Raw genomic sequence first — 27,878 nt, 5'->3', positions numbered from 1 at the left:
AGCGAGCAATGACAAATGTGTTGGTTAGGGTCTGTCACCTTGATGCAAGCTAGAGTCACCTGGGCAGACTGTCAGCTGAGGAATACCCCATTGCCCGTGGACAGTCCTGTAGCATCTCCTTGGTTAATAACTGATGTGGGGCGGGGCATGGTGGGTGCACGCCTTTACTCCCAGCCCTTGGAGGGACTGGCTACAGAGGCAGGCAGAGCTATGTTAGTTTGAGGCCAACCTGGCCTAAAAAGCAAGTTCCAGAACAGCCAGGGCTACACAGAGAAACATCTTGGAAACAAACAAACAAACAAACAAAGCAATTGATGTGGGAAGGCCCAGGCCACTGTGGGTGCTGTCACCCCTGGACAGGTGGTTCCAAGCCGTAAAAGAAATAAAGCTGAGCAAGCTATAAGAAGCAACAGAGCAACTCTGCTTCAGTTCCTGCCTCCAGGTTCCCACCTTGAGTTCCTGTCATGACTTCCACATGACGACTGCCACATTTAATCCAAATAAACTGTCTCTTCCCCAAGTTGGTTTTAGTCATGGCAATTATCTCAGCAATAGGAAAGCAAATAGTAAGTGAAAGCCATAGTGTTTTAGTGTCTGCTTTAAAAAAAAAAATAGTTGTGTGTGTCCATGGAGCTAGGGGACATCAGGTGTCATCCTCAGAAATGCCACCCACTTCCCTTCAGACAGGCTATCTGATTGGCCTACAGTAGATGGCCAGAACCCAACAGGGATCATCCTGTCTGCCCCGCTTCTGCTGCAGTGGCAAGCACCTGCCATCTTGACCTGGGTTCTGGGGTCAGACATACATCCCTGTGCTTTCAAGGCAAGTACTTTCCCGGCTGAGCCCTCACAACCACAGCCTCATTTCTGTTTTTTTTTTTTTTTTTTTTTTTTTGGGGGGTGTCTTCAAATCCACTGTAGCCACAAGGATGCCTTTGAGCTCCTGATCTTCCTGGCATGTGCCATCACACCCAGAGGAGTCTTAAGGGGGTCCTAATCCCTAATTAGGTAGCCTCAGTGCCCCTCGCCATCCCCACAGCAGACCCCTCCACCCTTTGTCCCACCGAAACACTGCCCATGACAAGAAGAGGGTGAGTGTCCACGGCAGAACATTTCCACTTTATTCTCTGTAAACTCTTCTTTGGTAAACAGGAAGACAGGAAACCCGAAGATAAAAGGAACACAGGAGTCAAGAACACAAGAGGGCAGTCACCCTCGACAGGAGCTCTGAGGAGACAGTTATATCATCAGCAAGCCAGTGGGCAGAACCTGGAAATTCGGGGTCGGTGGTGGCCTGGGAAGAAAGGCGGCGGGGGTGGGGCAGCGAAAGGGTGGAGTCCACCCTGTTGGACTCAGAAGCCTAAACCATACAGTGAGGGAGCTCATGCATCACAGCAAAGAGACTAGGAAAGCGCCACCTGTGCCCTGCCCACCATTCACGTCTGGTGACCTACTGCAGGCACAACTGTCCATCTGGCCAGGGTTGGGCTGGTTCAGCTCAAAGGAACGCTATCAGCCACCCGCTCTCCATCTCTCCTTTCCTGCTCTACAGGCTGGTGTGTGCAGGTTGCAGGGGTGGGGTGGGGAGGTCTTGCTCTCTAGATCTGGGGAGGAGTGTCAGAGAGGCAGGACAGTGGGGGGCAGGGCTTAGGGGGGAGTCGCAGAAGCAGCCCCTGTCCATTCACCCCTTTACATGGGGGGCTCACTACAGAGCACAATCTCCAGGTCCTTTCTGTAGAGCTTCCCGGCCTCAGCCAAGGACATGACGCTCTTCCTGTAGGTGGTTAGCTGTTGGATGTTCATCTCCTAGGAGGGAGAAAGAGGTGAGAACCTGCTTAGTGTGTGACCTTGCCCAAAGAAGTCTCCTGCCCATCCCCCTCCCAGCCACTGGCGCACACACACACACAGACACACACAGACACACACAGACACACACAGACACACACAGACACACACACACACACACACACACTGCAGGAACCGTCCTCTCATTTCACCCTATGGTAAGCAGCCAAGAGGGACAAAAAGCATGGGTTTTACAGTCAGGCAGACCTGGGTTAAAACCCTCTCTCTCTCTCTCTCTCTCTCTCTCTCACTTACTGGTCACAGTGTTTTGAGGGAGAGTAGCCCATGTTCCTGGGGCTCGGCAGCCTTAGCTGGAAAAGGGGAACATCACTAACTCTTGCCTCAAGGAGGCATGGAAGGCCAGTGGTCCAGAGGATCTACCGCGGTGACTGTTATGGTCTCTGAATGACTCACATCGACTCCTCCACCTCCCTACAACTCCACTTACTCAGGGCAAACCTGGGTCTCTGCAGGTAATGGAGGGGAAGCCATGCAAGCTCCCTGGTCCTGCCTCCAGGCCTCCTGGATCCTCCGTCCCTGAGCTGCCTCCATTTTCACAAGGAACTCTGTCTCCCTGAGCAACAAAGGTCACCAGCTCTCTAGCACTGGCTTCCTGTGGTCTTTAGGGACCACTAAGGTAGGGAATCCACAAACGTACACCCATGGTCCATATACACTGGAGGCCAAAAATAAACAGAGGACCAACACCTGATAGTCGTTATATTAAAGAGGTAACTGCCTCCATACAAATGGCCAGCGGGTCTGACATAAAGCAAGGCCACCACAGTAAGGGAAATGACCATCTTTTTCTTTTCTTCCTTCTCCTCCTCCCCTGATCTTCCTCTCCCTTCCTATTTCCTCCACTCTTCTCATCTTGAGTATTATTACTATTTTGCATTGTTGGGGTTCAAAGCCGGGGCTTTTCTAATGCTAGACAAATACTGTATCGCCAAACTATGCCTCCAAGCCCTCTTTCTTAGTCTTTTTTTGTTTTCTTAATCTGTGGTAAATGTTGGCAGATATCTTAAAAATACCCTTTCCCTCTCAGGTTGATGGTTCCTTATCTCAATTATACCAATGAGAAAACAGAAGGATAAAAGGTTAAGCCACTTACCAAAAGGCTGGATCACCTCATCAAAAATATCTTCAGTTCCCAGAGCCCAAACTCTACCTACTTACCTGGCCTACCTGTGTTCTGTGCTTTTTCTCTTGGGCTCAGCTGTCAGGCGTTTTTCTTATATAGTTCATAGACAATCTCTCAGATCAGTGATTCCTAGTTTTATGCCACTGTCCCCACCCAAAGGCATTTTGAAAGCACCTCTAGATCGAGGAACATTGTCTCTTAAGTTGTAAAGTTCTTTAGAAGGTCATGTAACTTGTACACACTAGGGGAAGAGTATGTGCCCAACTGTCCATCACTCAATTAGGAATCAAGGCAGGGACCCCCTTGAGGGGTCATATCAACCCAAACTTAAGAATATTTTCAGGGGGAAGTGTGGCAGGGATCGACAGCCTAATTTTATGTCTTAGAGTTCTGTTCAAAGCCCGGGAAAGGCCTTAGGGAGCTACCACAGCCTTAGGAATGTTGAGAACTACTGAGGTCTGGTCCCATTAGCTCGTTCCTTCAAGAGCCCCTGGCAGCACTCTGTTTAAAAAGCTTACCACAGCCCATGCAGGCACCACTAAAATGAGGCCACACCTGCTATGCGAGCTCACCTAAAGTGGCCTTTTCCCTTCCCAGCTCAGGTGCTGGAATTTAGTCATGCAGCTCTCCTTCTATTTGCTCATTCATTCTCTTAATGCCCAGGTGCCAAGTCTGGGGCCTGTCACACACGTGGAAGGCTTCCACGTAAACAGCCTTACTAATGCCCTGCTCCTCAACCTTCAAGGTTGCTTCCAAATTCTAGCGCCTGACTCCTTGCTTTTGTCTGCACATCCAGGGCCTGACCTGCACAGCTCTATTCTTTGTTCTTCATATTGACAAAGAAAAGAGCCCAGTGAGTTGATGACCATGACATGCAGGTCACTCTGAGGTGGGTGCATGCATGTGTAAATAGTTTTTAGCAAACTCAAGTGTTAGGTGTGGCTTTATAAAGTCTAATTGTGCCTCTTTGATGCAATTCAGGTCAACGATGGATTTTCTTTCAGCTTCCTAACATTTGTTAGAGAATGGCTATATAAGTGTTCTGATTTTCTGATTCATATGGCTACATAAGTGATTTTCTGTTGGGACACAGTGTCAGGAAAAAGGTTTAACTGAGTTTTAGTATTGGCTCTGGTGAAGGCTTTCTTCTTCCTATGAACTATTTGAATCCTTATCACTTACTCCTGGACTCTTCTTACCCAATGCACGAATAGGCCACATTAAAATGTAAATGAAGGTTGAAATCAACGAAGACTGATATTCAGGGTGAAGCCAGAGAGACCAAAAAGTAATTTCTAAGAGAGACAAATGGACTCAGAGGCTGCAGTGAAGTTTTTTTTTCCTGAAATTGAGAATTAAATTTAGCTCTTATTTGGCAGCTGAGGCAGTTAGACAGCTCTAGAAATTACAGAGCATTTGCCATCTAATTAAACAAAGCAACAGTCATTTTCTCCGTGAAAGCCATCTTCTGGCAGGTGAAGGAAGACAGCTGCAGAGGCTGGTCACCGTTCCACCTGACCCCTCCCACCCAGGGTACCGAGGTGAGACCGAGTGGCCCCAGGGTGTTCTGGAGGATTCCTGAGAGGCAGTACTGGTTTTCTCGGCCTTTCCTTTGAGAGAAATAAACTCTTCAGCGATTCGCTTCTACCTTCTTCTCCAGCCCTAAATTCGTCAGTTGATGAATTTGGAACAATCTTTTACCCTGTTGGCTTCTGCCCTCCAGCATATCTCTTTGTGCTAAGTCTTTCACGATGGCCATTCGGCTGACACTTCTCCAGAATGGGCTCTGTCATTGTCATCAATCACAACAGCCAACCCATGTGGGCATAGGTGGCAAATGGGTAGACAAGAGGGTTTACACAAGAAAGGCATCAGCATTCAGCTCTAAATGGAGAAGTTGAGTTTGGCATGCTGCGAGAAATGAGCCAGCCATGAGGGGATCAAATAATTCTGCTTCTACATGGTACCCGCAGCAGTGAAGTTTAGGAACGTAGGTTGTAGACCAGCGGGGAGAAGACAGGAGAGCTGGGGTTATGGGGACAGGGTTTCAGCTTTACAGGACAAGGTTATGGAGATGGTGGTGGTCACCCAGTGTGGTGAATGTGTTGGATACGACAAGGGCATAGTCTCTTACACTGACAGACTTCGTTACCCATATTTTAAATCAACCTGGGAAAGATGCCCCAACCCCACCAACTGCCACTGTCTGGTGACCACAGGTCGGAGATAAAAGAATCCAGTCTCCTTTTTCTCTTTGAGTGTGTCCATCTCCCCCAGCCCCGGGGGCCCTAACGCACTCCTGGGCTCATTTCCTCACCTTCTTATTCTTCTCGTACAGATCCTTCAGCAGGGCGTCCAGCTCATGCTCATCAATGTAGCCACTTCCGTCCTGAGGGTGGCAGCAGAGGGTTGTCAGCACAGGGCTCTGAACTCCAGGCCTCAGTCAGCCTGACCACGCAGCTCTGGTCAAGTTCTGGTCTCAAGAACTCTGTGGTGTGTGTGTGTGTGTGTGTGTGTGTGTGTGTGTGTGTGTGTGTGTGTAGAGGGAGTGTCTAACCTCCCCATTTTTCTGCAAAGAAAAGTGTTCAGACCGCAGAAGGACAGAATAATGCACTTACACTGTTAACAGCAGTCAACACAAGAACCATGCAGTCCGCACACACCCCTGCCGCCTTTCCTGGCGGCGGTTCTTATTTGCATTACAAACATAAGTGAGGTTATATTTGTAAGCAGAAGCTTAGAGGTTACTGAATAGAGCTGTTAAGTCAACTTCCCACACCCTCATTATAAAGGAGTCACGTGGGCGGGGGTCAGCAAAGATTGGGGTGAGGCTAGGAGATGATTCTCATTCCCAAAGACCCAGAAAACAACTTTCTGAGCTATGTCTGGTGGCATCAACACCCAGTCATCCCAGTACTCAAAAGGCTGAGAGAGGACGATGAACAATTCAAAGGTATCTCAGGCTACATAGTGAGACCCTGTCTCAAAATCGAAACCAATAATAATAATAATAATAATAATAATAATAATAATATAGTAATAATAATAATTTGAAAACCAACACAAACAAAAACCCATGACCTGGCTCCATCCATCACGACCACACCCCGTCTCTGAGCACAACCTTCTTCCATTAACTGTTTTCTACTACATTTGTAAGAAATCAAATTTGTGCGCGTCTGTAGGTCAGGAATCAAAGAATGCCATTTGTCTTCCCACATAGCAGAAGAAAGAAACAACAGCTCAGTGGCCCCTCTGGAAAGCCGGTCTCTCTCTATGGACCAAGCAATTCTGGCCACTGCCACCACAGGTGACAGGCCCTCTGCTTTCCCACCCCATCCTGTTGCCTCTCACCTTGTCATAAAATGTGAAGATGGCATTGAACTCTTCTGAGGTCAGCTTCATACCCTGGAAAGACCAAAGAGGAGTTAAAGAAAGAAACAAAGCCCCAAAGTATAAGTGTGGGAGAGTGAGGGGAAATGGGTAAGAAATCACAGAAGTCTGAATTAACTGTGTGTGTGTGTGTGTGTGTGTGTGTGTGTGTGTGTGTGTGTGTGTTGCAGCAATGGAGGGCAAAAGGCTAAAGCTCAGAGAAATGACGGGAACGGAGGGAGCCAAAAGAAAACAAAGCGATGTTCGTACCTGGAATTTCAGCAGGAAGTTTTCTTGTACAGGCAAGAGTCTGGAAAGGAAACATTAGAGCTGAGATGAGAGGCTGTGCCACGGGCAGCAGCTACTCCAGTGAGGAGCAGGGCAGAGAGGCAGCATCTGTAGCTATGGAAACCATCGCTGAGCACTTTATAATCAGGGGTTGGTTGGAATGTTAAAAAAAAAAAAAGAGAAATGGGAAAAAATGTGATAGCAAGATTTCCAGTTCCAGCTGGTTTTGTCTTGGGCTCAGATGGACACAGCCGCACAAGAGCCTGTTCAAAGTGACACCAGGGGTGGGAAAGCGCTTACCTGGACATCTCAGAGAGACCCAGTTTGCCATCTCCGTTCAAGTCAAACATCCGTAGCTGTTTGGGGACAGGAAGAGGAAGCTGGGTTATCTGTTTGACCTTCTCACATAAGGCCCTCTGCCTGCCATCGTTTTCACTGGGGTCACCTGAAGCTGGGGACCAGCACGGTCTAAGTCAGTTAATGTGGGAGACACTGACGATTCAGGACCTGCTATCTCTGGGGTGGTGAAACACGACAGCCATCACCAAAGACCTGCCCTCTTGAGCTTCATCTTCTCCGGGAGCTCTATCAGTTCCCATGGAAACAGAACCCCCTACCCCAGTATCACCATGGGATAGCACCTCTAAGGGCATGTAGAGCTATGAGCTTGCACTTGCTGTCATGAGACACTTTACGTAGTCTGAAGCACGGGCAGAGAAAGGACCCCACACACTAGAACCCTAGGGACTCGGGGTCCATGCTCCACACCACTAGAAGAAGGGCAATGCTATCACTTACTATGGTTTGGGTGTACTCCTGGAGCTTAGGTTCATCATAGGGACGGTTGGCCTTCTTCAGGAGGTCAGACAGGAATCCCTGGGACACCAAAGACCTGTTCAGAGCCCAGCTTGCTCCTTTAGCCCCTCACCCATTCACTTCCTCATTCATTTAGACAATCTATATTGTTCTTTGAGCTCTACCAATTACACAGCTTACATATCTTAATTCCCTGACCCCTTAGCATTTGTAGTATGACCTTAAAGGCCTTTGGGTGGCTCCTGGGTACATACAACCTTGCCCATAGAGACTGGCTTTGACTTACTACTCATAGTCCAGTACCAAGGGCCCAGCTATGCCCAAGTACCACTGGTTTCCCAGAGAGATTGGGGTAGATGTCCAAGTTAGATAGCCAGGCTTGCAGAATTTCCTCAAGGGTACCTATATTGGACCCTAGGGTGCAGAAGGGTATGGTTTGGTTGAATGCTTGGCCCTGCTCTCTGTTGCTGAGACAGAATGTCTCCAAAGAAGTCTAATATTTATGCGAAGATCAAGTACCCCTAAGGAGACCACAAGCCCCTGTTACTCATCCAACATCCCCTTTTCTTCCTACTTCTTTAGGCCCTCCAAGACTCTGGCCTTACTCTGATCCTCCATCTTATTCATTCACTTCCTTATTCAGTTAGACAATCAAAGCTGATTTTTAAACTCCATCATTTGCACAGCTTACCTTTCTCTTACTTCCCTAACCCCTTAACATTTGTGGTATGACCATAAAGGCCTTTGGGTGGCTCCTGGGTGCGTACAACCTTGCCCTCCTCTATACCATCCCTAGGGCCCGTCATACCTTGAGCTCATTCGCTTCGATGTAGCCACTTCTGTCTGTGTCATACTTCCGCCATGCCTGCAAGGGAACGTCAGCCTATTTACAAAAACACGTCAAACCCTGCGGCCACCTTCCTCCAAGTTCCTCCTAATGGGACGACAGGATGTTGGTGTTTCAGGATGTTAGAGTCCTCATGGGACAATGGCTTAGCCAGTCACAGAGGAGGAAATGAGGGAGAGGCTCTTGGACAAGAAAAAGTGCCTGGACAAGGTCTCTTGCTTTAATTTGCTGTAGGCCTAGGTCCTCTTTTGTATTTACTGTCTGTTTTGTGGGTTGAGGTGTGCTCACCCTTGGCCTATATTTGTATTTCTTTTTTATTTTTATTTTTTGGGGGGAGGGGGTTTCACATTTTGTTCCTTTGACTTTTCTGACTATCGTCCCTGGAGTACGGCTCCAAATGCACACTTGAATACCACACCAGGTTTCTTGAGAGGAAAAAACGAGGTCAAATCTCTTCCCTAAATTTTCCCTCCATCATGCTTCACCTCTGCACAGGTGCCTCTCATGTTGACAAGAGTGTCAGAACTTATAGACAGTTTAAGGTCTTTCTTTTATATCAGAAAAAAAGGTGTGATTTTTCACCGCATACTAGGGCATTTGGTCTTGGTTTTCTCAATTTATAAAACACAAGCAAATCCATACTCTAGACAGCCTGGGTAGCTGCTACCCAGTCCTCCTCCACAGGGCAAAGCATCCAGAAGCTTCTCTAACCAGAGTTCTGTTGCAGGTCTGACCATCACCCCTCCCCCAGCCCACCTCTACTCTATACAGGCTCTGGACTACACTCTCAGCTTCCTTCCCCTTCCAACAGTGTCTGTCTACCAAGCTGGCCTTCTTATCCTCTTCTCATTCAAGGAAAAAAAGTTAAAGAGGCCTGGGCTTTAAAAAAAAAAAAGGCCTGAGGCATTCCTAAAATTAGATGCTAAGTGTTGTGCTGAGCAGGATGGAGTCCTTGGGAGAACACAAGGCTTTTGGGGCTTCTGAGGGACCATTTCATGTTTGCAGATGCTAAGAATGGAATGAATAGCTAACCCCAGGAAAGGGTGGTCCTGGTGGGATCTCAGAAGGTGTGTGTGAGAGTGAGGCTCTCCTTGCTTTGTAGACACAGATGGGTTTAGAAGGGTAAAGGCATGCAAGAGCATAACGTTATGTCAACCACATCAAGAGAAACTACAGAGAGAAACACACACACAGAGGCAGAGACTGACAGAGAGAGAGAGAAAGAGAGAGAGAGAGAGAGATTTTGCTCCTTTTGAAGCATCCCTGATTCTTGAAAGCTATCTGCATCCCACTCCCAGCCCAGTGATGAAGCATACAAGAAAGGAAGGGATAGGAACAGTCCTCGCTTCCTTTTTCCTGTTCTGCTTATCTTCCTTTTCCTCTTCCATCCCCATCCTCCCTCCCCTTCCTGCTTTTCCTTCTGTATTGGGCTGGAACCCAGGGCCTTGCACTCCACCACTGAACTGTATCTTCAGCCTCATATCCCTTTTCTGTAATGGACCCTGCAAACACTGCCTCCGGACACATGCTAGGGACGTACCACTTTTCTTTGACACAGGCAAAAGAACTAAGGCCAGGATTCAGAATGTCAATTACTGGCTTTATAGAATCTTGCCATCTCAGAAAAAAAAAAAAAAAAAACTGGAGAAAATCCTTTAAATCAGCGTTAAATTAAACCCTTATCTGATGTTTGGGCAAACTTCGCCGCAAAGAACAACTCTTCCAGCCTGAAAACTGGTTCTTTTCCAACCCAGGGATCTCATTGAGGCGTAAGTCCTGATTCAGTGTGACAGGGAGTCTACAAGGATCCGCTCGTAGACACCGCTGCTTATCTTTGCCTGCCTGTACACAGACCACCCCTCAATTAGTAGAGCTCTGTGGGGGTTAGCGCCTCCCATGGACACCCACGGGTGTCAGGGCAGGCCTCCTCTGGATACAGGAGGAAAGTAGGTCTCCGTTTGCAGAGAAAGAAGGCTCACCTCCATGAACTCTGCGCTGGAGCCCACATGCTGCCTGAAGCACAAAAGGAAATTCTCTTCAGTTGGCAGGATCTGCGCCAGCTGGGAAACACAGAAAAGCCACATCAGTGTGAGAGGGGGGACCTCAGGGAACACGATCGACCTTCCCACAGGAAGGATGGAAAACCTCACCAGCTGACAAGCAGCATGGAAATCTTGCTCTATTTTCATGTCCTTCCTTGAGCACAGAGGCTGGGGGCCCTTCAAAGGGGTAAAAGGGTAAAAGGGTAAAAGGGTAAAAGGTTTATGATAGGGAGGGGTCAGCTTGACAGATGGAAAGAGCACTCCTTCAAAATGTGGCCACCCAGACTAAAAGGAATGCCCAGGAGATGATCCTCCCCAAGTGTTTAAATCTTTTGAAAAGTGCATCCTGATGCAGGATGCCTGGGAGGACCCGCTGTACCCAAGGAAAGGGGAACCTTTACAGGATTCTCGATTGTGATGGTGATGGCATGGTTCAAAGTCTAAACTGGAAGACTGCAGACTCCCAAACGGATGCTGTTTCATTGATTGTAAAATTAATACTTTACAAATCTCATTCTTAAGAACTGCAAATACCCACCATGCAGCCAACACTGCTGGCTGCCCACCTAATTGTGGGTGGGTCATCCCCCTTGCTTCTTTCCCAGAATCCCCCAACGAAGGCAAATCCTAATTAATTTAACTCCACTAAATGAGATAATCTCATTCTCCTCACCAGCAATTGGCTTTGGAATAGGCATGTGGCCCATTCTGGCCGATGGCCAATGACATGTGAGAGGAAGGCTACTGTGAATTGTGGGAAAGTTTTCCTTCAGCTTGAAGAGGGGGCCATTTTGCAAACGGACATGGTTGTATCTGGATGTGAGTTCTGAAATGTCTGCAGCCCTCTGGCTACAAGATTGGGAAAGATGATAGGTTCTGTTTTGTTTTGTTTTTTTGTAGCAAGGGACAGAACCAAGAGAAGAGAGGCAGAGCCGGAGCCAACCTTAACCATGGCCTTGCTTGTTAATAGTGTCTTTTGACTTAAATGAAGAATGAGTAAACCATGGCCAAGTACCACACAGGATCCAAGCCTTTTGTAAAGTTCTGGTGTCCATGGCCCCTCCCATTCACTTGCTTATTTCCAGTACCTGCTTCCCTGTGACAGCGTCAGCGTTGAAGGGTTGTGGACAGAGACTCTGTGGCCCATGAACCCTGAAACATTTCTTACAGGTTGTGTCTAGTAAGGAAGATGTCTTCTGACCCCGAGATTTACAACATGGACATGTATATCATGCCCAGCCTTTAAAACTGGCATAGGGTGTCATCCCTCAGTGGCCCGAAGTTCCCACAGGTCAACTGCCCTCAGCTAAATTAGAGCAGCCCCGCTGGGCAAGGTCTGTGGTTCCCTCAGTTCTTGGATGGAGCAGGCTGTACCCGGTCACTTACTGTCTGGGCCTATATTACAACAGTTTTATCGGAGATAAACCGAGGCAGAGATGGCCTCCCAGTTTAGCGCTCTCTCCGCCCTTTGAGAACATGCTCTCTTCCTTTCTGTTCTCCGCAGCATGGCACAACCCCTGAAATCACTGTCTCAAGCTTGGCTCCTGGTGTGTGGTAGCATTTGAGCCGATATGTCCTTGGAGAGCGAGGCCCTGATCCATGTGCTATCACCATCATTCTTGACCTTTCGACCACGGGTCACAAACTGATGTGTAAGTGTGAGTATATATCTATGAGTTTGCATATGTGTATATGTAAGCATGTAGAAATTATATGGAATGTATGTTATGCATGTAAATTATCTGCATAAAATACATGTTAAGCTTCAGTTTTGGATGCCTTTAGGTGGGGTGTGCATACTCCTGCTAACTAGTCTTCTCACTGTCCTAAGCTTGGCTTATCCTATGTTTGCCACTTCTGCTGGGTCCTGAGAGCATTTAGGGGCCAGATCCTAGACCATTGGTGTTCCCTCTTTTCTTGGTGACATACAGAGAAAGCCCCAGTTCTTCTGTTTGGCCGGCTCAAGTGCTTGAGTGGGATGTTTCCGGCTGTGCCTGAGCATGGAGGAGGGGTGGGGGTGGTGGCCCAAGGGCTACAGCCCCTCAGCCAGCTCCTTGGCTCTCACCTCTGCCATCTCGATTTTCCCGTCTGAGTTTTTGTCATACTTCTGCATGAACTCCTTCATCTTCTCTCCAAAATTGTCACTCTTTGGTATCTGTGGACAGAGAATGGAGGCTGTTCTTGCTGCCGAGTTATGAAGAGTCGAGGAGCCCAGGGAGGCAAGGCCAGGCATCCTTTTGTGTCCTGAACAAGTGGCTGCTCAGAGGGACAGTTTCTGCGTTAGGTCTCAGTGATTATCAAAGGGACACCGGACACGTGGGCATGTTCCGTACCACGTGGTTTGACACACCCTTTGGCCTTTGAGATGAGGTGATCTGCAGCTCCATAAAGGGTTTTGACTCACTCCCACCACTCAGCTGTGAGCTTAACAGCTCTTAGCATAACCCAGCTCAACCCATTTATGCCAGAAGAGACTCCAACCACTCCACCGATACAAAATGAATCACTCATCTTTCTCTTCAAAGACATGCTTGCAATTCTGCAGTGCTCTTATCTGCTTTCATGCCAGAAGGAGGGTGAGGGCATCACGCATGTGAGGGAAAATTTAAATTCTCCGCTCAACTATTCTAAGTCTAGAAAAATAGATTACTTATTAAAAGTCCCCTTAGCTCGTTACCCCTCAACTTAAGCATAGTGGTCTCTTGACAGTCTTGAATCTTTCTGTGGTTTGGGGTATGGCTGAGCTGTCATCAAAGAGCTCTTTCTTTTCCTCGGTCAATGCTACAATCCCTACCCCCATGCACACCTGCTCTTCTGCTCCTTACTGGGGGGCTCCGCAGGGTTTCATGCTCATTGGGATTGACCCAAGAGAAATGCTACAAATTCTGAGATCTTTTTTTCTGGATTCCTGTTTCACCTTTGGGCTTTGAAACTGATCTCAATTTACCAATCCTTGTCAGTCAGTATTTATTTATATTTACAAACATACAAGGTTTGATGCCAAGTACTTATCATAGATGTAGGCAACCTATGAGAGATTTGCCATGGTTCCCGATGGGCACATCATCCCTGAATCTCACACATATGTGGCATCCGAGATGCAATGGCTTTCCTCACGGTCATCCAGATAAATACAGCCAGAAATCAAAAGTCTAGCCCCTGCTCCCAAGGCCTGAGGCTTTTCTCCCACACGACAGATGCTCTGAGAACTGGTCCTAGCTGACAGCAGTTGGCATTGCTATGGACAGACTTGCCAGTCACCCTCATGCCAGCTGAGGAAAAGGATGACTAAGAAAAGGATGGTTAGGTTTGAAACTCTCAGTTAAACACATTCTTCTGCATAGTCCATGATCCCAGGGTCAGTTTTGAAGCTGTGATTTCTGTAATCTGGGCTCACATCATCCTAGTAATGAGGGCTGATGAAGGAGCTGTTGGCAAATACATATGTGCACCAGCTCCGAAGTCCATGGCTTTCACAGGTTTATCACTGAGGCACTTTGCTGACCGTTGGGCCAGGAGCTCATGGTTAACTAATTTCTCCTAAGAATAGATCCAAGAAGATTTACTAGTAGGTAGTGGTCGGGACAGCGGGTGGGAAGCAAGAAACAAGAGAAAGAGACCCTCAAAGGAGACAGGGGAGCTAGTGAGGGGGATTAGGCTCCATGTATTCCAGAGTGAACACAGGACACAACAATCCAGCTCCAGCCTTTCAGGAGTTCACATGCCTCTCCTAGGAGGTTTTAGCAAACTCAACAGGTTGGTACCAGAGGAAATAGCTTCCCTGTCATTAGGGACTGGACCATGTCACTGTGTACACTTCAAAGTTCATGACTCCTCTACACCAATAGGATGGTCAGGGCTCAGAGGTTGCTTCTGAACGGCTCTGTTTCCCTCTGGGTCCTTACAGAGGAACCAGCCCTTGTTGGTTTAGAATATTGGATTCTGCTCCCCATTCTCCAGCAGGGGACATTTGATAATGTCTACGACATTACATAGGGTCTTACTATGTAGCCCCAGCTGTCCTAGAACTCACAGTATAGACCATACTGGTCTCAGACCCCACAGAGATCCACCTGCCTCTGCCTCTCAAGTGCTGGGATTAAAGGTTTGCACCATCACAACCAACTTAGGATATTTTTGATTGCCATAACTTGGCTATCACATAGGTAGATGCAAAGGCATTCCTCATGACAAAAAAAAAATTATTCTGCCTCAGCTGTCAACAGTTCTGAGGCTGAGGACTCTCATCTAGACTGAAGGCACCTGGGGGTCCTCTGAGAATGCCATCTTGAATTATAAATCCTTTGGACTCTGGACTGTGTTCCCAGGAAAAGATACATACATGCACACATAAACACATACCTGTGAATTTGGGGGTCTCATCAGCTTGTGGCTTTCATTATGGTTATCGCTCTAAGACACCAAGGAGACTGAGACAAGCTACTCTTAAGGGAAACCTGGCATTTCTTTATGGTATTACAAAGAAGAGACTTGTAAGTGCCAAGACCAGCGAGCCCAGGTCTGTTGACTAGATGCATCATGAGACAGACTTTTTTCAAAGCAGAGTAGATCAGGGTGACAGAAATCCCTAAACATGGGGGCGGGTGCCAGCTTACCATGCCGGAGCCTTTCCTTGCCTTTTCCAGCTCTTGGAAGAAGTTTTCTAGCTCTTTACCTTCAATGTACCCATTTCCTGTAAAAACAGATGGAAACAAACAGAAAGGAATTAACCTTAGCACAGAATAGTGAGACTAAGGAAGGGTGGAATTTGCCAACTTCCTGCAAAACTTTTCCCCTCCAGTCTGCAAACAGGTATCTTGGCCAGTCATGTACGGGTCCTTGTCTTCAGAGTACTTGCAGGCATACATTTAAGATTAATGAGTGTCCTTGGAATATTGAGCCCACACCTGCAGAATTGGAGAAACAGTGGAGGAATGCTTATCTGGTCAGCTGACAGATGGCTGGTGTTCATGAGCAGGCCCTGAGTGTTGGAGGTCCCATAGGAAGCACCCTCTGCATCAGGATTCGTCAGCAGGTGACAGGCCTGGGACTGGGGCAGAAGTTGGGTTTCTGAGGTTGAGAAGGTATACAGAGTTGGAGAGTGTTCTTCCGGCCTCCAACTGGAACCTTAGAGTGTGACTTTATTTGGAAGTAAGGTTTTTATAGATGTCACTAGTCGTTACAGTGTCAAAGCATAGGGAAAACAGAGGTAAAGATTAGAGCCACAAGCTAAAGAATATTGTAGATTGATGCTGCCTCTAGAAGCTGAGGTATGCCAGTCTCTCCCCCAGAGCCTATAGTGTGTGCATGAGCACATGTACACACACACACACACACACACACACACACACACACACACACCTTGATTTCAAAATTCTACAAAGGCATTCATTTCTGTGGCACTCTGCTGCCATGGCAGTCCTGAGAAATAAATGCAGACAAAAACCATGAAAGAAAATAATTTGACCCATCTCATCTGCAGAATGGGCTGTAAGAGTTAAAACAGTTTTGCTTCTTGTTATTTGAGACGACGTCTCAATAAAAGCCAGCCCAGCCTGGTCTCAAACGTAAGAACCTGCTGTTTCTGCCTCCCAGGTGGTAAGAGTATAGCCATGTGGCTTACATAAGATTTTTAGAGAGAGAGAACATGTGTGCATGTATGTACAGCTTGTGTGTACACATTTGTGCACACATGAAAACCAAAGGTCAGTGTTGTGTGCCTTCTTTCACTCTCTGCATTATTCTTTCACTGAACCTGGATTTGGTTTTGGCTAGATCAGTTGGTCAGTCAGTTTAGAGACCTGTTTGTCCTTCCTGCCAAGTTCTGAAGCTACAGACGTGTACAACCATATCTGGATTTGATGCAAATGCTGGGACTCAAACTCGGGTCTTCACGATTGTGCAGCTGCTAAGTCGGAGTTTTCGTATGTAAACCACACAGTCTATCATGAGTATGTCACAAATATTGGTATTGTTTGAGCCCAGTTGTCAGCATCTGTGTACAAGATGGAAATGGACCTGAGGAAAAAGTTTAATGAGCAGAACCAGGTATGAAGGTCAAAACTTGACTTGTCTGAAGATCACAGGAGTAGTGCGAAGTTGTATAGTTTCCTTCAACTGGAGCCTGAGTGGCCCAGACACCAGTGCTGAGCTGAGTCTATGGCCAAGGTCACACGTCTGTGCTAGCACTTATGGGAAGGAAACTCAGATATGGCAAGGACAATGGTTCCAAGATTTACTGCATATTGGAATCCCTTGAGGATCATTAAAAAAATGGATGTCTGGCTCTCACCATTAGACATTCTGATACCGCTAGCTTGGGTTGTGAACTAAGCATTGTAGCTTTTCTTTTTTAAGGCTCCCAGGTGATTTCCTTGTACAGTGATGTGAGGCAATCACTAAAGTCAAGTTCCAAGAAGAGGTCTGACTTGAATTGTTAAGAAAGTGACCACTTTCTTCAAGGGCATATGGAATTGCAGCCTTAACAAAACAAACAAACAAACAAAAAACCACAGAAGCATTTTCCTTAGCCTCTGTGGGTAGCATGGGGATGGGAGGATCTTTCTAACCTCTCTTCCTAGTGCCCCTGAGGTCTTAAATCCCAAATAAATAACCTTAGAGGCAATCCCTTGAGGGGAAGATGCTTCAATAAATATCGTACAGAGAGAATTGCATGAGATGAATTATGCATTTATTTTTGTCCGCAAAGAAAAGGTGATTACTGAGTTCCTCTGGGATGAGGCAGTTGTCTTTTCCTCTAGCTTGTTCTATAAAGTACTTCGGGAGAGTTGGAGGTTCACAAGGGGGTGGGGCTTGTTGGTCTGTGAGGCCAGCTGGGGCACGGTATGGTGAGCAGAAGCTTTCTAGGCAAAGAAGCAAAGGTTGGTGACAACCCGCTGAGTAGGCACCTAGTGGCTTCGTTCTCCTGCTGTGACCTGACAATTATCCCATCCCTCAGGTGCAGCTTCCCCTGGATTAGGAGCCAAGGCCTTTGTCCCCACACTCTTCCCCCTGGGAGGCTTTACAAACTTAGGCAGTGTGGTAGAAAGCTGAGCTCAGCTCTGAGTCCATCTGCAGCTTCCAGAAGCCCAAGGCTAGGGCAGGTGAAATGGGGGGCCTGGAGCTGGTAGTATGAGCATGAACGGTGGTCCATGTTGTGGAGGCCGCAGGGGCTTGGGGCCAGGAGCCTAGGTCAAGTAGGCTGGGTGGGTGGGGGCTTCCTGAGGATATTGGAAGGTGTCTGATTGGACTTGGAAGGGGAGGCAACCACACAAGGAAGAACCGCCTTCGCTCAGCTCTGCATAGTATCCCTTACCAAAAATCCTCAGCCAATCCCCACTTCACATGTCCCCTGATGCTCTGTCACTTCTTCAGCCCCTCCACCTGCTGCATGTGAGGCGGAGGAGTTACTGGTCCTTCTTATCTAGGGACCAACACCTGTTTCTCCTCCTGTGACACCCAAGCTAAGAGCATCACCTCTCCAAACCTCAGTTTCTTCTACTACAAAGTGGGATCAATGATAATTCCTCCTCCTGTGACTGCTGGAGAGATGTAACTGGAAAAAAAAATGAACTTAGAGTGCTGACCCATACAAGCTTCAACCATGCCAGTGCTGGGGGCATGGTGCTGGCTCACAGCAGCCTTCAACAGTGGCAATGATGCAGGCGCTGTGCTGGCCTACACAAACCTCAGCAGTGCCGATGGTGCATTTGAGGTTGCAATGTCAGCCAGCACCTGGGAGGCTGAGGCAGGAGGGAGGATCAGTAGTTGGTCCCTTGATGAGAAGGGCCAGTGACTTAGCAAATATAAGCCTCGGCTACATAGTGAGTTACTAGCTAGCTAAAGCTCCGTAGTGAGACCCTAGCTTGGAAAAAAAAAAAAAAAGGCAAAACAAAACAAACGGTGTCAGTGATCATTACCACCGTAGCTCCTGCCTCTGGCTTCCTGTTAGAAATATTTTGGCCCTGCACTGCTACATGATGATGTAATGAAATAGAAGTGATTTTTCCCAAGGACCTTTGAACAAGAAAGGCCTCACTGAGAAGTCCCAGGCAATGGGTAGGGGGAGAGAGAAGGAAGAGTAAGCTTAAAGGCAGGAAGAGGGGACTAGGAGCTGAGATAATGGCTTTGTGCAAAGAAGACCCCTTCCTGGATAGAGCAAGAAGCAAAGGGGTTCCCACTGGGAAATGATAAGAATCTCCCCATGTCCCTGAACAAAAGGAGAAAATTAGCTCCATGCAATGAGTCTTTGTTTCAAACTGAACAATAGTTCCAAGCTGCAGACATGGGCTTGTTCCCACAAAGCAGAGTGGTCCACAGGGATGTGACCAGCCATTGAAAAGGCCGGACAAGCCATTCAAAGTAGAGACTGAGAGGTGTGGAGTGGTCGTATGAGTGGGGTCAGGAAGAATGGTTTCCACCACTGAAGGGACAGGCCTAAGGTCTCTCTGAGGTCTCCCCCAACCATCATTTAGCAGGCCATTTCACATAAGGCCGGGATACAGGAGCAGTTGGCCAAAATCAACCTAGGAAGATTTAAGCCCTGGATGAGTGGTTTTCTTTCTTTTCTTTTCTTTTTCTTTTTTTTGGGGGGGTGGTGATGGTGGAACCAGGTAAATCTCATGTGGATGAGCATTGATAAAGATGTGGTTACCATAGTAACCATCATTGCTAACCTCCTTTAAACCATGAACATTGGAGAGAGGGGACTAAGGGAGCTGGGGACCTTGCATCCTTCCTGAACCTACTTTTGCTTCCGTATTTCACCGCCGTGTATCCCAAAGCTAAGGACAGACAGTGTTTCACCATCATTAATCTGACCACAGAGGATTGGAAATTCTCGACTGAAGAATGCCGCAACCCAGAAAGACTTATTTGTTCCTCCCTGAGGTTTGTATGTACAGATTTTCTGATGTGTGCAGGCAAAAGGTACGCAAAGAGGAGAGACTGCCTGTACCAAGGGTTTGACGACTGTCCCTTACTCTAGGACAAGTCAATTCCTCTGTGCCTCAGTTTCTCTCTCAAGTGGACAAAACTACTTAAGCCCTCTCCACTTTATAAAGTCACCACGAGAGCCATACACAGCAATGTTTTGGAAATAGTCTGGAGAGTGTAATGTCTATAAATGGAAGGCATCATTTTTTTCATCTCCTCACCTCTTCGACACTAAGGGCTTCTGACAACCGTTGAGTTATCTCTTTAGAGTGCTGGTTCTCAGCTGGAACCTTGGGAAGCTTAAGCAACAGTGCCATTGCCTGCGCCCTACACCTCTCTTGCTTAATTGCTGGGGTGCGAGTGTCTGGATGTCTTCCGAGCTCCCAAGGCTGGCAGCGCATCTCAAACGTGAGGGCATGGACCCATCGCCTGGGGATCTTGTTAAAATGAAGGGTTTAGTTTGGGAGCTTCAGAGTACCATGGATGGGGCTGTTCCTGCATTAGGTGTGTGGATTGGTGGTAACCTGGGAGCTGGTTAGAAATGTCGAATCCAGCTCAGTGGTAGAGTGCTTACAAAACACACATGAGATATTAGGTTTAATTCCTAACCCCCAACCCTGAAAAGGGCAGAACCGTTGGCACCTCCCTCAGTTTTCTGAATCCCTCACTGGGTGTGGTGCCCAGGGATCTGCTTAGCCATTCCTTGGGTGTTCTCTCACTTCCTGTAGTGGCAGCATTGGTGTGCTCAGGAAGCCTGTCTGTGTTCACATTACTTTGCATAGCAGGCACCGGACACTTCCAAAGACTTTTCGTTTCTGCCTCGCTCTCCTTGGGCTTCTGCCACAAAAACATGCATGAGTTACTAACACCACCTTGAAAATTAAAAGGATTTGTGGGTGTTGAGAATTTTTATCACACAGTTAACAGAGGTCACAATTTCCTTTTGCTCATCCCAGGGATAAGGTCTGTCCAGAGCTGTACGTGTCTGGATGTATCTGTCCATCACACATTAATGTACATTCCACACACCTCTCCAAATGGCTCCTGGGGTTAAAAATGCCCCAGACCCAAAGCTCATGGAAGAATGTTTGGATACTCCAATTTTAATCTGCTTTTGGGCCGGGCTGCTGGAACTACTTTAGGAGCTGGGCTGGGTCCTCTGAACCTGTGGACAGCTGGCAGCCTGACGCTGGGCTGAGTCCCAGGCATGCGGGAGGCCAGAAGGAAGGGGCAGATTGAGCAAGAGGTAAGACTGCAGAGAGCCAACGAGAAGGGGAGAAGGCCAGAGCCTGTGGCTGCAGATGGGGCTGGCTGGACGCAGGAGAGCATCTGATGCAATCTGCCATGAGGGATGCCAGCCGGCCGTGTGCTGCAGAGGCTCTGTTCTTGAAGAGTCTAGTGCCTGCTCTATTAATTCTGGCTCCATGGGAATTGGGGAAGATTTCCCTGAGGGGTCTCCCGAGCCCCAGCAACCTCCCCAAGGGCCTTAGCTAGTAAAAGCGCCTGTGTCTGGAGTGAAATAAGCAAGATGAAACGAGGGAGAGACCAAGCACCTGGGTTGGCCGCTGCCTGGGCAAGGGCTGCTGAAGTATCTTGTCAGTATAAACACACAACCTCAGCCCTGCTCCACGGTTGCCCCTCCAGGGAGCCCCACGCCCCTTCACGGACCCAGCTTTCCTACTCCTGGCTGGTGCAATCACAGTCCAAGAGGCAAGGTGATGGCTACTCAGAGGCCTCATGGCTCCGAGCTGATATACCGTGTATACTCCATAGCAAAGGGAACCATTGGCAAAACAATTAGTGTGACGGCGAAAGAGACCAGAGGGACCAGGCAGTTCCTAGGAACTGTCCCAGGTGAGGCAGGAGGTTTTCCCAACAAGCCCTTGATGCTTATGCCAAGCCCGGCTAAAGTGTCTACAAGGCTTCATTACAGGGTTAGCAAGAAAAAAAAAAAAGCCATCTTCAAGCATACAACACCTTGGTCCTCAGACCTAGACCCCACTGACTATAATGAAGTGAGACCTAATGTGTATGTGTGTGTGTGTGTGTGTGTGTGTGTGTGTGTGTGTGTAATCCAGGACCCTATGCATGACAGACAAATGCTCTTCTGCTATATCTTCAGATCCTCTCCTTCCTACCATACTGCTGTTTCCCAGACCCCTTCACCTTCTGCTCAAGTTCCACACTCCCCTCTCCTCCATTAGAAACAGAGCTGGCAGTGTGCTGGGCTCAGGGGAAGGCCTGCCTGGGCACCTGATTCTGGCTCCTCAGTGCTGTGTGGGTTTGCAGGACACTTCTGTTAGAACCACTGGGTTTAGGAAGAAAAGAAGAGCTTGGCAGAGCCCTCCTGGTCTGTATGGTCCTTTTAATCATGAATGTTCAAAGTCCTCAGTGCAGGGGTTCTCTGAGTTCCACACAGTTAAGAGACAAGCCTCAGCCCTTGTAAAAGGCTTTGAGAAGCTAGCCCACCAAGGCTATTTTGAAAGTAGACAAAGCTCAGGAGAGTCTGAGTAGGTTCCTGTACCCGTAGATAGGTGTAAATTCTCTAGGGAACCATGTCCATAAAATTATTTTCCTTCTTACATAGTAAACGCAGCTTACCTTTGTGATTTGCTATCATCCTAAGTAGCACTTTTGGGGTTCTTCCCCGTGTTTGCACAGGCTCTGTCTTACTTCGATGGCTGTGTCCTACAGCGGAGCTGACTATAGTCCTTTTTTGTTTACTTTCAAATAACTCCTTTTACAGTCTTTCTTGTTTGTGTAACTTTCTACATGGATAGGACAGAGGCTTTGACCAAGTGTCTCTCTTGGTCCGTGAGTGTCTGCTTGCCCCTCTTTCTCTTCCGCATTTCCATGGCTTCTGGAAGGTTGGCAGGTACTCTTTCATTTCCCTCCTGAGTCGCAAAGTGCCTCCTCTCTGGTTATAGTGGGCTAGAAGCCTGGTAATGTCTGTCAGAGCTACACAGAGATGCTACACACACTCCGATTTGGACAGCCATCAGTCACCTGGCGATCTCTCTGTTCCTTTCCCTCCTCCCCCTCTGTGTGTGTGTGCATGTGTGTCTGTCTGCCTGTCTACCTGCTTGCCTGTCTGTCTGTCTCCTTTTCCCTCTTTGTCTCCTTCTCTCCCCTTTCTTACTCTGTTGCCGATGACTGAATCTAGAGCCTGGCACATGCTAGATAAACATTTAGATAAACAGTACACCTCTGAGCTTCATCTCCAGCCCTCCGCAATCCTCCTCCCGAGTAGCTGGATATAGGTCTGCGTTACCAGGCCTGACAGCCACTTGGATCTTACAGAGGAAAAGAATTGCTGACAAAGTGACCAGGAAGCAACGAAGTGAAGGTTTCAGAGATGATGTCATGTTGAGCGTGGAGATGACATGTAGAAAAGCTTCAGAACCTACGAAGGCAAAGGGTGGCTTGGCTGCCACCTCATGATGCTTGATATTGCGTTAGTGAGACTGACGGCCTAGCCTTGGTGACCAATGCGGAAGAGTTTCGGTAGTATAGGAGAGTAGGAGGTGTCCCTGGCCCTTTCCTGCCCAGCAGCTCCAGACTCTTGAAATGCATGCTTTCCCCCTCCCCGCTCTTCTTTCTGACTCGAAAGGGCCCCTATAAGGGTCACCACATCCAGCCCCCTTCCCTGCTCTCACTGGACCAATGTATTTTTTAAGGCCTTTTTTGTTTACAAGAGTCTGGCAGGGTAGGGAGGTGGCTCCTCTCCCTGGGGCCTGTGGTTGACTGGGCTCCAGTGAGCTCACTCCAGGGACCCCGGGAGCTGCGGAGAGTCTCCAGAGGCCTTTGAGGTAGTGAGTGACAAACCTCCTACAACAGATCCCTAAGTTGCAAACAGAAGCCAGCATGGGCAAGAGAAACAAAAGCCCAGGCAGGGCTTGCGTGGCTCAGGCGATGGGGTGTTGGGCTCATCTGCAGCCTTGAGGTGTTCAAGAGGTCAAGGAGAGGGTCAGCCACAAAGGTACAGAGAAAAACCATCCCAAGCTTACTTCTAGACCCCTCGGTGCAATTCTAGTTTGTCCATTTATGCATTTTTTGATTCACATTGCTTTCCTTTCTGGTTCCACTTTGGGACTTCCTTGAGGAGGTGTGTGTGTGGGGGGATGCTCCTAAGGATTACTTTCTGGGAGAAAAGGAATTATCCACTACCTCCAAGGCTGGGCTGAGGATCTTTTGTGGGCTAGCCCTACATTGTAGAAAAAAAATCTCCTCTTCCCACCCCAGGAAGGGTCCATTTGAATGGGGACACAGGCCCCAGCTGGAAGCCAGCACCACCAACCAAGTCCTTCGTCAGCTTCCTCACCTGCACAAGGGGGATCTTCGGAGGAGCATCGCAGGGTGGGACCCAAAAGGGTACAACTGTTCTTCTTAAAAGTCAGGGTCTCAGGACAGACTTAAACATAACGTTTTCATGATGATTGAGAGGGACACTGGCTGTCCCCAGGGAAAAGTAGACTCGGAGTCGGCTGTTTATAGCTGACTCATCTAGCAGGAGGCCAGTGGTGTAACCTTGATGGCTCGGTAACTTTCCTTGACTCACGCAAGTCTCTGTAGCAGATACCCTGGCCAAAGCATGTCCCGAGATGAGGGGCTGCAGTGCTAGCTCTTTTCATCCAGGGGGTTGGGTGGCAGTAGTAGACAGCCCCTCCTTGGCCCCATTTCTCAGACCGAGCAACTGAGCCACCACCTTCAGGAATTCTCTGGTTGACCACCATCAAACCCTGGACATCCAGTCCCCAGCCCCTTCAGCTTCCTCAGTTGCCTCCAAAAAACGCACAAAACTTCTATTGGCATCCTCAGACACTAACCCTCTCCTTGTCATGGCACTGGGAGCAGAGGACCTCTGGACTCAGAGAGGAGGGAGAGAATTCAGGGAGTTGCTACCTGATAAAACCATTCCCACCCCTCCTTCTCAGTCCCAGGATAAACACCCTGAGCCACCACCCTGCCAACAGGTCTGAGACATCAGTGCATTCTGGGTGCTCATCTTAGTCAGGGCATTGGAGGGTGAATTGAAATGGCTTCTTCACCCTTCTCTCTCTACGCCCCTTCCCCACCCCCCCACCCCTGCTTTGGAGTGATAGAAAAGTCTCTAGCAATATCAGACGCTGAGGGTGTGGGGCAGAGGAGAGGTGAGGGGCTGTGGGCTCTTTGTATAACTGAGTGAGATCACTGTAGATACTTGGAATCCCGGGTCCGGAAGCCACCTCCAAAGCCATTCACCGGGACCTCACTTTTTGGGCTGATCATTGTGAAGACCATCTGGAGCCAAGTGTTGGTCACTGGGGTGTGACCCCTGGCCCCATACACAGACTACCACTCAGGGTCTATGTCACCAGGCAGCAAGCGGGAGGCTATCACCGGGACCCTCCCCACCACACCCTCTGCTGCTGTAGTTAGGAAACCCACATACTGGTGGGGTTGGAAAAACGAGAAAGAAAGCCCGGGTTTGTTAAAAGCCCCAAATCGATTCTCTACTCCTGCTGCCAGCCAGCCAGGCTAGAGGAGGCCCCGAAGGTTCCCTCTAGGATGCCCAGTTTTCTCCAGCTCCTTGTACTGGTGATGCGGGTAAGGAACACGAGGGGCAAAAAGAGCGGGGTTTGAAGACCTGTGACAACAGGGCTGGAGGCAGGGCGTTAGCTTGAAGGGAAAGGTGCGGAAGGAGGCAGCGGAGTCATGGAGAGCCTTTTCTGCCCAGGCCTCCTCTCTGGGAAAGCTCCGACTTGTGCCCCGGGCACCCTGCATTGGGAAAACTTACTGACAGTTATCACCAGGGCAGTCGGGCGTTTCCTAAACTCAAGACCCCAGCAGGCTCCGCCACCAGAACAAACCACTTGGGGGCAAAGCCCACCTGCCCGCATAGAGCCATGCCCCTGGCAGCTTTGCCAATCTCAGGTCCCCCGGGGGGTCAACGTGCCCAGAAGTTGGGAGATTTACTGACCGTCTGCATCAAAGTGTTTCCAGATTTCCAGGAACTGGGATGCAGTCAGCTCGGCCAGATGCAGGTAAGGGGGCTGCTGCTGCGGGCCAGCCATTGCGAGCCGCTCCGGAGATCTTAAGCTTCTCAGCTCTGTCACTCCGCGCCGCTTGGCTCCGCTTCTCGCGCTGGGGCTGCGCGCCACGCTGCCTTTATATGCGGCCCGGAGCCGCACCGCGTCGGGCCGCCGGGAGGGGGCGCACGCACTCAGGGAATCGCGCAGGGCGCGGCGCTGCACGGGCGGCGGCTCTCCTGCTCCGGGTTCTTAGGGAACCCGGACGCACGGATGGAGTCTTCAATGAGACTCCTGGGTGCCCGCAGGGGACACCGCAGACTTTTCCCTAGAAATGGGGAGAGGCTGCTCTGCCTCCCTTTCTCTCAGTCTATCCGGAGCACACCCAGTTTCTGGCCGAAGCAATCACATTACCAAGCAGCAAGCTAAGATTTGAATCCAGAACTCTTTTTACACCCTAGTGCTCACTCAAGGGGTTCCAGAAGTGCAGGAAAGCAACGGTTTCAAGATTTTATTGTAGGTGGGCACCTGGGATCGGCACGGTGCAGGGAGGATTCCGGTGGGAACGGGGGAGGTACTCCCTTTTCCCCTCAGTTATCTGCCGCATCCTGAATATGCTCTCGGCAGGCACTTTTAGACCTTTATCCAGGGAGTGGCAGACTGGAGCCTCTAGCTCCAGCTATGAGCCACACCCACCTAGGGTCTTGGTAGGGACGTGTCTACTCCATCAGGTAGACAACACCGAACTCTGACTCAGGGATGCTCTGAGCTTCTCTTAGACAAAACAGAAGCTTCCTCCCCCCCCCCAGACGTGAAGGACCCCTCAATCAGAGAATCAGCCTCGCTCCGGTCTAAAGATCTGCAGCCTGTGCTAGCCTCCTGAACACCTTACCCTCGGAAAGACAGCAGCGCCCGTCCCTAAAAAGGACAGCGATGAGAACTGGTGCTCATTAACAAGTGCTAATGAGTGTTAGCTGAGCTGCCTTCGAATGGGATTGCAAAAGAGAAGGAGGTGAGAACCAAAAGCAGGTCGCTAGGGGTGAGGAGAACCGGGGGGAGGGGGTGGAGGGCAGAGAGGAGCAGGCTAACTCTTGGGGTCAGGTTGGGGCACCCCTGTGCTAATCTCAAAGTAGGGAAGAAGAGGCAGAAAAAGCTAGCTGTTGGGCCTCTGTAACCCAGCATGCCTTGCTGCCAGGGCTGGGAAATCTCCCAGCTGGAGGCCCCTTGCCTCGGTCTTGCCTCTAAGAAGGCAAGAAGGCTCAGCACTAGAGAAGAGTTGCTCTAGATCAAGCTCCTCAGGTCTGGTTCCTAAAAACAAAACGGAACAACAAACCTTTCGCAACCTTGTTTGGATTACACGGCCCTTTTGTGCCTCGCTCTTCTACTCTGCAAAATGGGAGTGTGGGTATTGATGTCTGAGGATGTTCTGAGGATTGGGTACCTTTGCGTTCCTGTCCTTCACGCTGCGGTGAGCGCTGTTGAGCTTGGCAAGGATTCCTTGATCGGAGAGTACTGTATCCAGTCAGCTTTCTGTCCCTGTGACAAAAAAAAAAAAAAAAAAAAAAAAAAAAAAACCCGAGAAAGTCAAGTTTAAGGAGAAAAGGTTTATTTTGACTCATAGTTTCGGAGGCTTTAGGTTGTGGGCATTTTTAATTCATTGTTCATGGGTGGTGTCACAGGGAGAATGTCCTGGTGGGAGCCTGGGGTGGAGGAAGGCTCCTTATCATGTGGCCAGGAAGCCAGGCTGGAAGAGAGAAAGAAATGAGACAAAAGGAGAGGAGACGCATATCAGTGGGACGAGACAGCGCCCCCCCACTGATAGTTGAGTGACTTGCTGCCCCACTAGTCCCAGCCTCCTACCGTTAGCACCATCTTCCAACAATCTATTCATTCATGGCCCCATCAGTGGATTAATCCATAAACGAAGTCTGAGCCCTTACCTCTTCCTTCCCCAAATCCCAACTCAAAACACTGATGCCTTAGAAACCCAACACACAAGCCTTTGGAGACTGGTCCAGATTCAAACTCTTGACTTCCTGCTACTGGTTCCTTCCTGGAAAGGTGAATGCCAAAGTGACGTCCAGGGACAAATGAGACAGACCCTGTTTCCAGAATGACAGCTTTTGACTTCTGTGCGCCCAAGGGGCTAGGCTCAGTCCTGCTGGCTCTGGCATCTGGCTCTGGGTTCCTTTGAGGTGCCTCCTGTTCCCTCCCAGCCCAGGTCTGCAGACAGAAGCTGTTTGCTGGCTCTGTAAGCAAGACAGTGTCTGATTCCTCCATCCCAGAGCTGCCAAGGCCAGAGGAAGATGGCTCTGGTTATGACTGCAAGGGGTGAACTGTGAACCCCAAATATTGCATTGGGAGAGACCGCCTTGAGGGTCCATTTCTGGGGGCCATCTTTGCTTGTCTCAGCCACATGCCCACGGGGAACTAAAGAGTTCAAGCAAGCCCTTGGTACTCAAACTGAGTTCTGCAAAAGTCATGTAGATATTAGAAGTCCTTGCTCTGGAGTCAAGACAGCTACGGAGTTTAAGGCCAAATAACTAATTTGGGAGGCCTTGGGCAGATCATTAAACCTCTTT

The 27,878-nt window shown here is 48.9% G+C and overlaps 1 protein-coding gene across 1 annotated transcript; it reads right to left on the bottom strand.

The window, feature by feature from the left end:
- Positions 1-1,092: 1,092 nt before the first annotated feature.
- Calb2 (calbindin 2) lies at positions 1,093-25,433 on the bottom strand. The gene is made up of 11 exons (XM_021632506.2): positions 25,248-25,433; positions 14,971-15,047; positions 12,420-12,509; positions 10,292-10,372; positions 8,274-8,330; positions 7,448-7,525; positions 6,950-7,005; positions 6,632-6,671; positions 6,344-6,397; positions 5,307-5,378; positions 1,093-1,806 (listed from the first exon to the last, which is right to left on the bottom strand). The coding sequence occupies exons 1-11, from the start codon at positions 25,339-25,341 to the stop codon at positions 1,690-1,692; spliced, it is 816 nt and encodes a 271-aa protein (XP_021488181.1). The 5' UTR covers positions 25,342-25,433; the 3' UTR covers positions 1,093-1,689.
- Positions 25,434-27,878: the final 2,445 nt, after the last annotated feature.

The sequence above is a fragment of the Meriones unguiculatus genome, chromosome 10 (assembly GCF_030254825.1).
Source record: "Meriones unguiculatus strain TT.TT164.6M chromosome 10, Bangor_MerUng_6.1, whole genome shotgun sequence".
NCBI lineage: Eukaryota > Metazoa > Chordata > Mammalia > Rodentia > Muridae > Meriones > Meriones unguiculatus.
The sequence above is the reverse complement of the archived record's forward strand: the minus strand, read 5'-3'. Positions and strand labels throughout refer to the sequence as shown.